At 22.9% G+C, this 11,709-nt stretch overlaps 2 protein-coding genes across 2 annotated transcripts; one reads left to right on the forward strand and one right to left on the reverse strand.

The window, feature by feature from the left end:
• The first annotated feature begins 13 nt into the window (after positions 1-13).
• Positions 14-3,885, forward strand: LOC122506081 (ubiquitin domain-containing protein UBFD1-like). Its single transcript, XM_043618073.1, has 5 exons — positions 14-216; positions 673-1,032; positions 1,266-1,456; positions 1,538-1,726; positions 3,623-3,885. Exons 1-5 carry the CDS (start codon positions 204-206, stop codon positions 3,731-3,733), a joined length of 864 nt encoding a protein of 287 aa, XP_043474008.1. The 5' UTR covers positions 14-203; the 3' UTR covers positions 3,734-3,885.
• A 2,223-nt stretch (positions 3,886-6,108) lies between these two features.
• LOC122506082 (GPI mannosyltransferase 4) lies at positions 6,109-11,190 on the reverse strand. The gene is made up of 4 exons (XM_043618074.1): positions 10,780-11,190; positions 10,169-10,569; positions 7,082-7,620; positions 6,109-7,010 (listed from the first exon to the last, which is right to left on the reverse strand). Exons 1-4 carry the CDS (start codon positions 10,988-10,990, stop codon positions 6,116-6,118), a joined length of 2,046 nt encoding a protein of 681 aa, XP_043474009.1. The 5' UTR covers positions 10,991-11,190; the 3' UTR covers positions 6,109-6,115.
• Positions 11,191-11,709: the final 519 nt, after the last annotated feature.

Below are 11,709 nucleotides of genomic sequence, written 5' to 3' on the forward strand. Positions count from 1 at the left end.
AATATTTGTGTTTATATGTATGTGTGTACATATAAAAGAAAAAGAAAATATTTTCCCAAAGAATGGTTGATCATTGTTTCTAACCTTTTAAACAAATTTCCCTTATAAGCAACAATTTAAATTAAAAAATTGTTTTTATATAGAAATAATTAAGAACTCAAGTTATTTTGTTATTTACCTATGAATATTGAATTCTATACACAATGGATTATCAAGGTATAATTTTATATAATATTTACAATTGAATAAATTAATATAAATATGTAAAATATTTATTCAATTTTTCCTTGTCTAAACTATTTTCTCAACCGAGAGACATTTTTACACATATTTCGAATAGTTTACATTAATATATCAATTTTTCGCAGTGTAAACAATTAAATAAATCTTTCGAATATTTACCTAAATTTACAGACTTGTAAATATTATTTATTGACGTGTAAAAATTATTTATAAAATAGACAAAGAAGTATTGTCATTAATGTAACCTAAACATTTTTTTCTGTTTATTCTAAAGAAAAAATTTATTCTAAATTGATCTTTTTCTTATTCTTCAAAAAGGAGAATTTAAAAGTATTAATTATTTTATTAATTAAAGAGTAAAGTATTCGAAATGTTAGGTATTGGAAAATGTTATTTATAATCAAAGTTTGATTAATTTTCTATTTTTAGATACGACCAAGAGTGATACCAATGACAATTGTAATTCAAATTCCACATCAGAAGTAATAACAAATACAAAAACTAATGACAATTCGTCAAATAATACATTTGATGGGTGTATTGATAATACGATACAAGCACAAGATGCCACTGCCACTACCTCGGATAATAAATCAGAAGAGAACATAGACTTCAAAGTAATCTATAACAAGCAAAAGATTAACGTCAATTTTCAGGCGGACGGAACAGTGTTAGAATTAAAACACTATCTTCAAAATATTATCTCCGTACCTGAGGCTATGCAAAAAGTTATGTTCAAAGGTCTAGCCAAGGATAATCAAACATTGAAAAGTTTAGGAATAGTAAAAGGTATAATAGAAGAAAAATTTCCAATCAATTTTTAATTAGTCGAAAATTTTAATCATTTCAATTTTAAATAATAAAAATTTTTAATCATTTAAAATTAAAGTAATAAATTAATTATTTCAATTTTAAAGAATAAAAATTCTTAATTATTTGAAATGGAAATAATAATTTTTAATCATTTCAATTTTGAGGAATAAAAACTTTTATGATTCTAATTAAATTTTTTTTTAATTCAGGTGCTAAAGTAATGATAGTGGGTTCGAAATTGGATGATGTGCTGGCTGTGTCAATCCCTACAAAGCACGAATTCGCCGAAGAATCTGCAAGTGCTTCAAGCAAAGAACCATTATCACAACAAAAGTTGCATCGAAAAGTACTCGATAAAGGCGTCCCTGAAGATGCGATGCCCGGAATTTTAGATTCTAAGGTAATTACCTCTTTCCTTTATGTACAAGAATATTGTTTGAAATTTTTTTTTAACTTTAATTAATTTTCAAATATTAATTAGGAGCCATTGCCTGACGTCCCACTGGCTGGAATGCTTAATAAATCAGGCGGTAAAGTCAGATTGACATTTAAACTAGAAAATGACCAGTTATGGATTGGCACAAAAGAAAGGACTGAAAAAATTTCAATGAATTCGATAAAAGGCGTTCACAGTGAACCAATTCACGATCATCCAGAATATCACATTATGGTACGTTTGATATTCTTTTCTCAATAGAAAGATATTTTTTCTTAAACAGGATTGCCACAGGTCAAGGAAATCAAGGAAAAGTCAGGGAATTTTATTAAAAGTACTGGAAAAAAATAATTGAATTTTGAAAAAGGATTCAAATTCAAATCTTTGGAAAATCTGAATTTTTCATACTTTTAATTAATAATTCTGTAAAACTAATTTTTTTTTAACAATTTTAAATTCAATTCTGTTGAAATTAAATTCTTCACAGAAATTCAATTATTATCAGAATTTTAATAAAATTCTTTTGCAAAATTCAATTATTTTCATAAATAAAAATATTCTTCAAAAGAATTCAATTATTTTCATAAATAAAATATTCATCAAAAGAATTCAATTATTTTCATAAATAAAAATATTCATCAAAAGAATTTAATTATTTTCATAAATAAAAATATTCATCAAAAGAATTCAATTATTTTCAAAAGCAATGAAAATATTCATCAAAAGAATTCAATTATTTTCATAAATAAAAATATTCATCAAAAGAATTTAATTATTTTCATAAATAAAAATATTCATCAAAAGAATTCAATTATTTTCAAAAGCAATGAAAATATTCGTCAAAAGAATTCAATTATTTTCAAAAGCAATGAAAATTTTCGAATAAATTCAATTATTTTCAAAATTTTTTTTTAATTCTCGTCAAGATTTCAATTATTTTTATAAATAGCAAAATTCTTCGCCGAAAGTGAATTATTTTCAAAAATTTTAATAGAATTTTTGTCAAAATTCAATAATTCTCAAAAATAACATTATTCATCACAACAATTCAATTATTTAAGTGATAAAATTCTTCGCAGAAATTCAATTATTTTTAAAAAAATTAACGAATATCTCGTCAAGAATTCAATTAATTTATAAATAGCAAAATTCTTCGCCAAAATTAAATTATTTTAAAAAATTTTAATAAAATTCTTGGCAAAATTTCAATTACATTTTATGCAAATATTCAATTACTTTCATAAATAATACAAATTTAACAGGAATTCAATTATTTAAAGTAGAATTTGTTTAAATATTTCAAAAAGAATCAATTGTTTACAATTTTTTTATAAAATTCTTCGCAACAATTCAATTATTTTCATGAATATTAAAATTCTTTTTTTCAGGGATTCAATTATTTTCAATTTCAATTAATTGCAGAATTTAATGGAATTCCTCGAAAAATGCAATTATTCTTAAAAGTTTTATTATAATTCGTGGGAAGAATTCAATTAATTAAAAATTTTTTATAAAGTTCTTTGCAATCATTCAATTCTTTTTAGGGATTCAATTTTTTTAAAAACAATTTTAATCGAATTCTTCGAAAAATGCAATTATTATTATTATTTTGATTTTAAGAAGAATTTCAATTAAATAAAACTATTGATGTTTTCGAATAATTTTACAATTAAAAAAAATTTGAAAAGAATTGTATAATAATATTTTTTTGAGTATGTAATCATTTTTAGTGTGAATCAGAACATTCTTTATATTAAAGTCAGGGAAAATCTCGAAATTTTGTCTGGATATCAGGGAAAAGTCAGCGAAAAACAAAATTAAATTTTTGTGGCAACCCTGTCAAGTCATGATCGACAAGTTTTGAACGTTCAAATGAAGAAAATATTTTTTATTAAAAATATTTTCAAAAATTACTGAATGCAAGAATTAAAAATTAAATTTTACTTTTAAAAACTATAATTACTTTCTTTTTGACAGTGGCGCAAAATTATTGTAATAAAAATTGAATTAAAAGAATTCAATTTACTTAAAAACTTTAAACTTTAGAAAAATCTCAAATTCCATTTTATTATAACAAAACAAATTTAAGAGAAAATTTCGCAGTTAATTTTAAAAATAATTTTTCCACAGGCAATTCAACTAGGTCCTACTGAAGCATCAAGGTACTGGATATATTGGGTTCCAGCACAATACATATCGGCTATCAAAGATGCAATTCTCGGAAAGTGGTGCTATTTTTGATTCAAATTTCGTAAATATTTCATATCGTAACATATTAAGGGTAAGAAAACAAAAGAATGATGTATACATCGAGATAAAGGACTGTCCTAGTCAAGCATATAACGGTAATTGAAATATTAACTTATTGCGTATTAAAATTATGTTATGTAGTATCGAATGCAATTTATTTTTACCAATCAAAATCGAAAAATGTACCAAATTAAAAAAAATTTTGTACATTTTTTTTTAGATACGAAATTGATTGAAAAGTCCATTTTTGTTTATTCGTAAAAACGAAAAGATTTTATATGAAAAAAAAACCTTTTACGTTTCTTTAAAACAAAAGATTCTTTAAAAACAAAGTTTCTTTGAAACAAAGTTTCTTTAAAAACAAAGTTTCTTTAAAACAAAGTTTCTTTGAAAAGAAAATAGATTTTCAGTCTAACATTTAAAGAAAAGCCACAAAAACATGTGTTCTACTTTATAATAATAGTTTTGAAACTATAATGACGCATTCATAAGAAACGTAATCTAAACTACAATAAATTATTTGTAATTATTTGTATAATTAATAAATTATAAAAAAAATTATTCGTTCATTTTTTAAGTATTTACATTTCAAAAAATCGTCTATTAATAGATAAAATTTTAATTAGGATAAAAAATTCGTCCTCTCCTAACAGGGTGTCTACTATTTTCGTTCAACAAAATTCCCGGCTTCGTCCTAATTTTCCCCGGTTCTTTTGACGAGTTTCTTTAAATTTTTTGAAAATAATGTTTTTTTTTAATAATTTTAATTAAAAATTTGGAAAATAATTGAATTAAACAAAGAATTTTTTCAATTTTTTAAAATAATCTTGTCTTTTCTTAATTATAATTGAAAATTTGATTACATATTTCAATTTTATTAAAATGTATTGATACTAATTAAGTTTCAATAATAATTTTACTATTTATAAAATAATTGAATTGTGGCGAAAAATTTACTTATTTATAAAGATAATTAAAATTTTGAGGAGAATTAAAAAAAATATAATTGAATTTCTGCGAAGAATTTTATTACTTTTGAAAATAATTGAATTGTTTTTTTTTTAGAATTTTATGGAAATTTATAAAAATAATTGAATTCTTGTGAAGAATTTTACTAAAATTTTTGAAAATAATCGGATTGTGGAGAACAATTTAATTATTTAAAGATAATTGAAATTTTTAGGAGAATTTAAAAAAATTTGTAAAAATAATTGAATTTCTACAAGATTTTTATTACTTTTGAAAATAATTGAATTGTTTTTTAGAATTTTATCGAAATTTTTGAAAATAACTGCATTCCTTTAAAGAATTTTTTTTAAAAATAATATTCAAAAGAATTTAGTAAATCTGAAGAATTTTACAATTTATGGAAATAATTGAATTCTTTAGAAGAATTTTTTTTACAGTTTCTAGAAATAATTTAATTCTTTAGACGAATTTTAATAAAATTTTTAATAATAATTACATTTTTCGAGGAATTTGATTAAAATTCTATTAAAAACAATTGAAATTCTGCAATGAGTTTTACTATTTATGAAAATAATTGAATATATTGCGACAAAATTTTTAAAAATAAAATTATAATTACCGTAAATAACTTCCTTTCATTATTTTCGAAAAATTTAAATAATATTCTTTAAAAGCATTTAATTATTTTTAATAGAATGTAAAAAGATTTCAATTATTTTAAAAATTTGCAATTATTTGTTCATAAAAATTCAATTATCTTGAAACAATAGAATTGAAAAATTTCAAAAATCTTATTTTTCAGAATTTTCAAAAAAACTTTGCAAAAATTAAATTTTATTAAAAATATTTAAGTGTGTATCTTTTTTTTAAATTAACTAATAAAAATTTTAATGATTAATCTTCGCTTTAAGAAACATGAATACATTAGAATGTGACTCTATATAGAATTCAATCATTTATCAATTATTAAATTAAAATACTTTGAAAATTCGATTTGTTAAAAGGTTTTTTATGAAATTCATTAACAAATTTAATTATTTTCAGTTGAATTTCACATAATTTCTATTAATTCGATAATTTTTTTAAAATTTATTTACTAACTATATTTGAATCAGTGACAGAATTTTACAATCAAATTAATTATTTTTAACTAATTAAAATTTAGAGAACAGTATAAATATCTATAAAAATTGAAATAAAAAGCGATTTTTTAAAAACAAATTAAAATAATAAAACTTTTTTTAAATTTGATGAAAAAATTCCCAGTTTGGCATAAAATTCCTGGCTTATTCCCAGTTTTTCCCGTTCAAATTAAATTCCCGGCTATTTCACGGATTTCCCGATTAGTAGACACTCTGTATAAGTATTTAAATGTACAAAAAAGTAAATTAAGAGAATTTTGAGTCAGTTTTCTATTTTCAACAGCAACAGTTGAAATTGATATAAAAATATAAACAAATTTTTCACATTATTATGAACAAGGTGCTTAACACAAGAGACAATTTGATCTAAATTTGTACACGTGGAATATGTCGTTAATAATGGCAATTTCTCCGTCGTTATATGAGGATAAAATGTTTTCACTAAAGTATAATTTAATTTATGACTAGTATTTTTGATTGCATAGTCTTCCAATTCACTGAGAACATTTAACGGAAGAGCATAATAAATTCTACACGGCGTACTCTTAGTCCTTAATGTTTCTCTACATTCATTGACAATTGAAAAAATTCTATCATACACATGAGCTATTTCCTTATTGCCCATTTCATAGAGATAGAAATCTTGTTTTAATTTATATTTATATTTTTCACCACTCACGTACGTTCTGTGTGTATTTCTCAAATGTAAAAGACCAGTTGGTATTGGATACGTCGATGTGGTAAACACATGAATATGCGTTAAATGCGGTTTCACTTTCAATTCAAATGCAAGTTGCGATGTCAATGGCAAAACACCAGCTTGATGACAAAAACCATAGAAAATCGTGAACAAAATATTAAAACAATACCAAATTATCTCCAATTTTCCCAAACCATTTCTCCGTTTTTTCACATCCTTTCTAGAATAATAATTCTGATGATGATGATGATGATGATGATTCGTAGGCACTTTTTCCGTAGTTGTTTTTAAATACGGTGTAAATAGAAATACAAGAGGTAATAATATCGGAATTATAAATCGTGGCTCCTGATGAGGAAATATCGATAATAGTAATACAGGCACAATAAAAGATGACATCATTAAGCCATTTATATTATTAATCCGAGGAAGCTCCAACCAGCGACCTTTTAGAACTCTAAAAGAAATAATTACAATTATTATCTCCTGAATAACGATTATCTCGAATTTCTATTAAAAAAAATATACCTGTACAGCATTTTAAAGAACAGGAATATTCCCGTCACTCCAAGAACATTAAATAACAATGGTACATTTATCAAAAAATGCAAAAATCTCGGATGTAAACCATGATGTTCGAGATTTTCGACAATTGCATTATATTTGATGAAATTAACAGGCGTTACGACAAAATTATTCATACTTATTTCAATATTCATTATTTCGCCAATTGTCCAGTAACCATAGTAAAAACTGTCGATAAATATACAAACTAAAACTGTTGGAATTCCATAGATAACGAATGTTAGAATTCTTAAGTGGAAATCTAAAAATCCTATACTCTTTGAACCGAGACCTCGGTTTAGCCAAAAAAATACTGGTGGCAATGCAAATGCAACAAATGTTGGCCGATTGAAAATACCAAGAATAGTTAGTGTGGCAATGATAAAACAATCATTCAGTGAATGTAATGGCAATGATGCACGAAGTTTGTAATATTTTGCACGTTCTGCGCCTGTTTTTGCCGCATCGTAATACTCTGAGAGACGATCGTCTTCAATTATTACCTAAAATACACAATTTATTAAAATTTACAATTTTATTTCTTTTTCAGGGTTGCCAAAAAAATTTACTTTTCTCTTTTTCTAACTTTTCAATGCTTTTTTGGAAAAGTTTTGTTTTTCCTGATTTTAAAGAATAATCCGATTCACTCTAAAAAATTAGATACTCAATTAGATTAGATATTAAAAAAAAGTCTAATATATTTATTTTCGAATTTCTTTAATTGTAAAATTATTCGAAAACATCAATAACTTCTTTTTTAAATAAATATTTAATTATTTTCCCAGGAATTAAGATTTCAAAAAATTATAAATTCAAACCTTTCGAAATTCAATAACTTATAAGAATATTTATTATAAAACATGAAAATGTTTTAGAAGAGTCTTCACCTCGGAGTTCAGATCGACTTCTTCATGTTTTATAACAATATTAATAATTAAAGATAACAGAATGCTAAAATCATTATTTTATATTACAAGAATTCAATTATTAATTTCTAGAATTTTTAACTACAATTCTTCTTCAAATAAATTCAATTATTATCTGAAACTAACTGAAATTAATTTTAAAATCAATTTTTATTACAAAATTCTACGAGAATTCAATTATTATTTAAATACAAAAATAAATAATTTATTGAATAATTGAATCCTTAAAACGAATTTCACAAAAATTTTTAAGAATAATTACATTTTTTGAGAAATTTAATTAAAATTGTACCTATTAAAAATAATTGAAATTCTGCGATAAGTTTTATTATTTTTTAGAAAAATAATTGAATTCCTAAAAGGAATTTTATTATTTATGAAAATAATTCAATTTATGCAAATTCTAATTTAAATAATTGAATTCCTCTTAAATTTCTATTATTTATGAAAGTAATTGAATGTCTGCGTAAATTTTTATCAAAATCTTTTTTAAATATTTGAATTCTTTTGGAAACTTTTATTAAAATCGTAGAATCATTGAATTTCGGAAAATTTTTAAATATAATTGAAATTTTGACAAGAATTTTATTAAAATTTATCAAAATAATTGAATTTTGGAGAAGAATTTTGATATTTATAAACATAATTGAAATCTTGACGAAATTTTTTAAAAAAATTTTGAAAATAATTCCATTTCTGAGAATAATTATATTACTTTTGAAAATAATTGAATTTCAGAGAAGAATTTTGCTATTTATAAACATAATTGAAACCTTGAAGAGAGTTTTTGAAAATAATTGAATTTTGTAAACAATTTTTTATTAAAATTCCTGAAAATATTCGAATTTCGACGAAGAATTTTGTTGTTTAAAAAAATAATTCAAATCTTGACAATTTTTTAACAATTTATAAAAATAATATAAAAAATAATTTAAAAAATGCAACTAATTTCAACAAAATTGAAATTAGAATTGTTCAAAAAATAATTATTACCCGCAAAACTAACAGAAATTAATTTTAAAATCAATTTTAAAAAAAAATTCTACGAAAATTCAATAATTTAAATACAAAAATAAATAATTTTTAGAATAATTGAATGTTTTATAAAATTGAATTCTTATAAAGAATGTTATCAACAAATTTTTAAATAATTGAATTCTTAAGACGAATTTTAATAAAATTTTTGAGAATAATTCGAGGAATTCGATTGAAATTTTATTAAAAATAATTGAATTCTTAAAAAGTATTTTATTATTTATGAAAATAATTGAATTTGTAACAAAAATTTTAATATTTATGAAAATAATTGAATTTTTTGCGAAGAATTTTATAAAAAAAATTTTAAATAACTGATTTTTGGCGAAGACTTTTACTATTTATACAAATAATTGAATTATTGCGAAGAATTTTATTACTGTTGAAAATAATTGAATTTCTGGGAATAATTTTGATATTTATCAAGATAATTGAAGTACTGAATTGAATAATTGAATTGAATTATTAATTAAAAGTATGCAAAATTCAGATTTTCCAAAGATTGGAATTTGAAACCTTTTTCAAAATTATTTCTAAAAATTGCTATTATTTGTAACTTTTCCAAAATTCAATTTTCTTTTTATAGTTTTTAATTGAAATTCTTCTATAAATCCATTATTTTCAATAATTAATGAAGTATATTAAAAAATTCAACTAATTACAGGAGAATTTGAATTATTAAATTTTTTTTAAAAAAACATTGAAATTTTTTTATATTTATTTATGTAAATTGTAAACGCAATTCTTATAAAATTGAATAATTTTTGGAATTTTAAGTAAAATTATTCATATTAAATAATTTCTAAGTAATAATTTTATGATAGTTCTTCAAGAATTAAATTATTTAAAATAAATATTGTCAGAAATAGAAAAAATTAAAGGTTTTGAATTAAAATTGTTGGTAATTTCATAATTTAAGAGACAAACAAAAAAAGACATCAAAAATTCAGAATTTTCTTATGAATTCTAAAAATCAAATTTTTTTCCACTACTTTTAATAAAATTCCCTGACTTTTCTTTAATTTTCCTAAATCTATGGCAACCCTGATTTTTCTAACTTAGATAATTTTTAATTAGATGAATTTCTTACTCTTTTCGAAAATTCCATACAACGAGCTACGTAGAATAATAGTAGAGACGTCAAAGTAAGCTCAATTGAATTCGAAAATGTGCGTGACATATAACACATCGTAATATAAGAGCTTGCGTGAATTATCAAACGTGCTTTGTACGGTTGATTCCATATTCGACAAATTTTATAAAGACAATAGTCGGATATAAAAGAAATGCTGCACATAAAAAGACGAGGAAATAGTAGAAGATAATATGGCGTTCGCAACGATACTCCAGATAAATAGAAGACAAAAGGTGCTAGAATTTTATAAATTAAATACGATATTCCAACAGTTAGTTGAGGAAACACAATACTCCGTACAGGAAATGAAACATTATACTCCCATGGTTTATACACATCGATGTCAAAATGATCCCCTACAAAATTTAACTATTGTTAATTGTTATTCATAAATTTCGAAATTAGAAAATAAAATCTTAACACTAAAAAGAAAAGCTAAAAATAGAAACTAAAAATAAAAAATAAATAGAAATTTGTCACTACAAGGACAACTATAAAGAGGAATAATTCTCCCCTTGATAACAAAAACCTGGGTTATTTTTCCTTTAAAAATAATAAATAAATACCTGACACAATTTCGATACTCTGAAAAAACTCGTCGGGATGAATATAACCAGTTTGTGGTATAATATTAAGCAAAATTCGTAAAAAGGCCAAAATCCAATAGACCGTTATTGCGTCATCATAGGATAAAATACTTTTATAATATTTATTAAATAGTAGCTTCGTTTGCGATATATTTGATTGTTTTTCTACTGTTTTCTTGTTTCTTGTCATTTTTAGCCGGCCAACCAGGCCAAACAAAACAACGCCATAAATGTTATAAATCACAAGAAGGGCGTGTGTCACAACTAAAGCGCATACGCATTGCGCATGTTTAGTACCATGTGATACACACCCATTAAGGGGAGTTCATATTCTCTTCATTCATGACAAGACAATGTGAAACGAGTTTAACACATCTATACCACCAATACATCCCTGCTCATAAATCAGGGTTGAGAAATGCAGTATAATCCACAAAATATAATTCCCTTTTCCATAAAATTTACAAAAAATTAAGACAGAACCTTTATTAGAAAAGTAGTGTCAAATAGTATATTAATCGTTTTTTGTAATTACAACCCGTATTTTAACTTTATCATGTAAATATTTTCTGAAATGCAATTGCATGACGCGCCCTACTTTTTTCAGGGTTTGGAAACAACTGTCAAGAAAGTTCAATTTTAACAACTTTCGTAAAAATTTGGATGTTTTTGAAATTTTTGTAATATTAAATCAATTAAACAGATAAATATCGAAACATAAGTATGAAAGATAAATGTTAATTTGTTGATATAGGAAATATGGGTTTGAAAATATTATTGTGGTTTGTAAAACTTCATACTCTCGACAGGGTTGAGTTGCAATATTTTCATGTAAACCATTTCGGTGAAAAACACATCATTTTTTATAAGAAAAACAAATGTTTAACAAATTTTAAAATTAGATTTCAA

The sequence above is a fragment of the Leptopilina heterotoma genome, unplaced genomic scaffold (assembly GCF_015476425.1).
Source record: "Leptopilina heterotoma isolate Lh14 unplaced genomic scaffold, ASM1547642v1 Lhet_392, whole genome shotgun sequence".
NCBI lineage: Eukaryota > Metazoa > Arthropoda > Insecta > Hymenoptera > Figitidae > Leptopilina > Leptopilina heterotoma.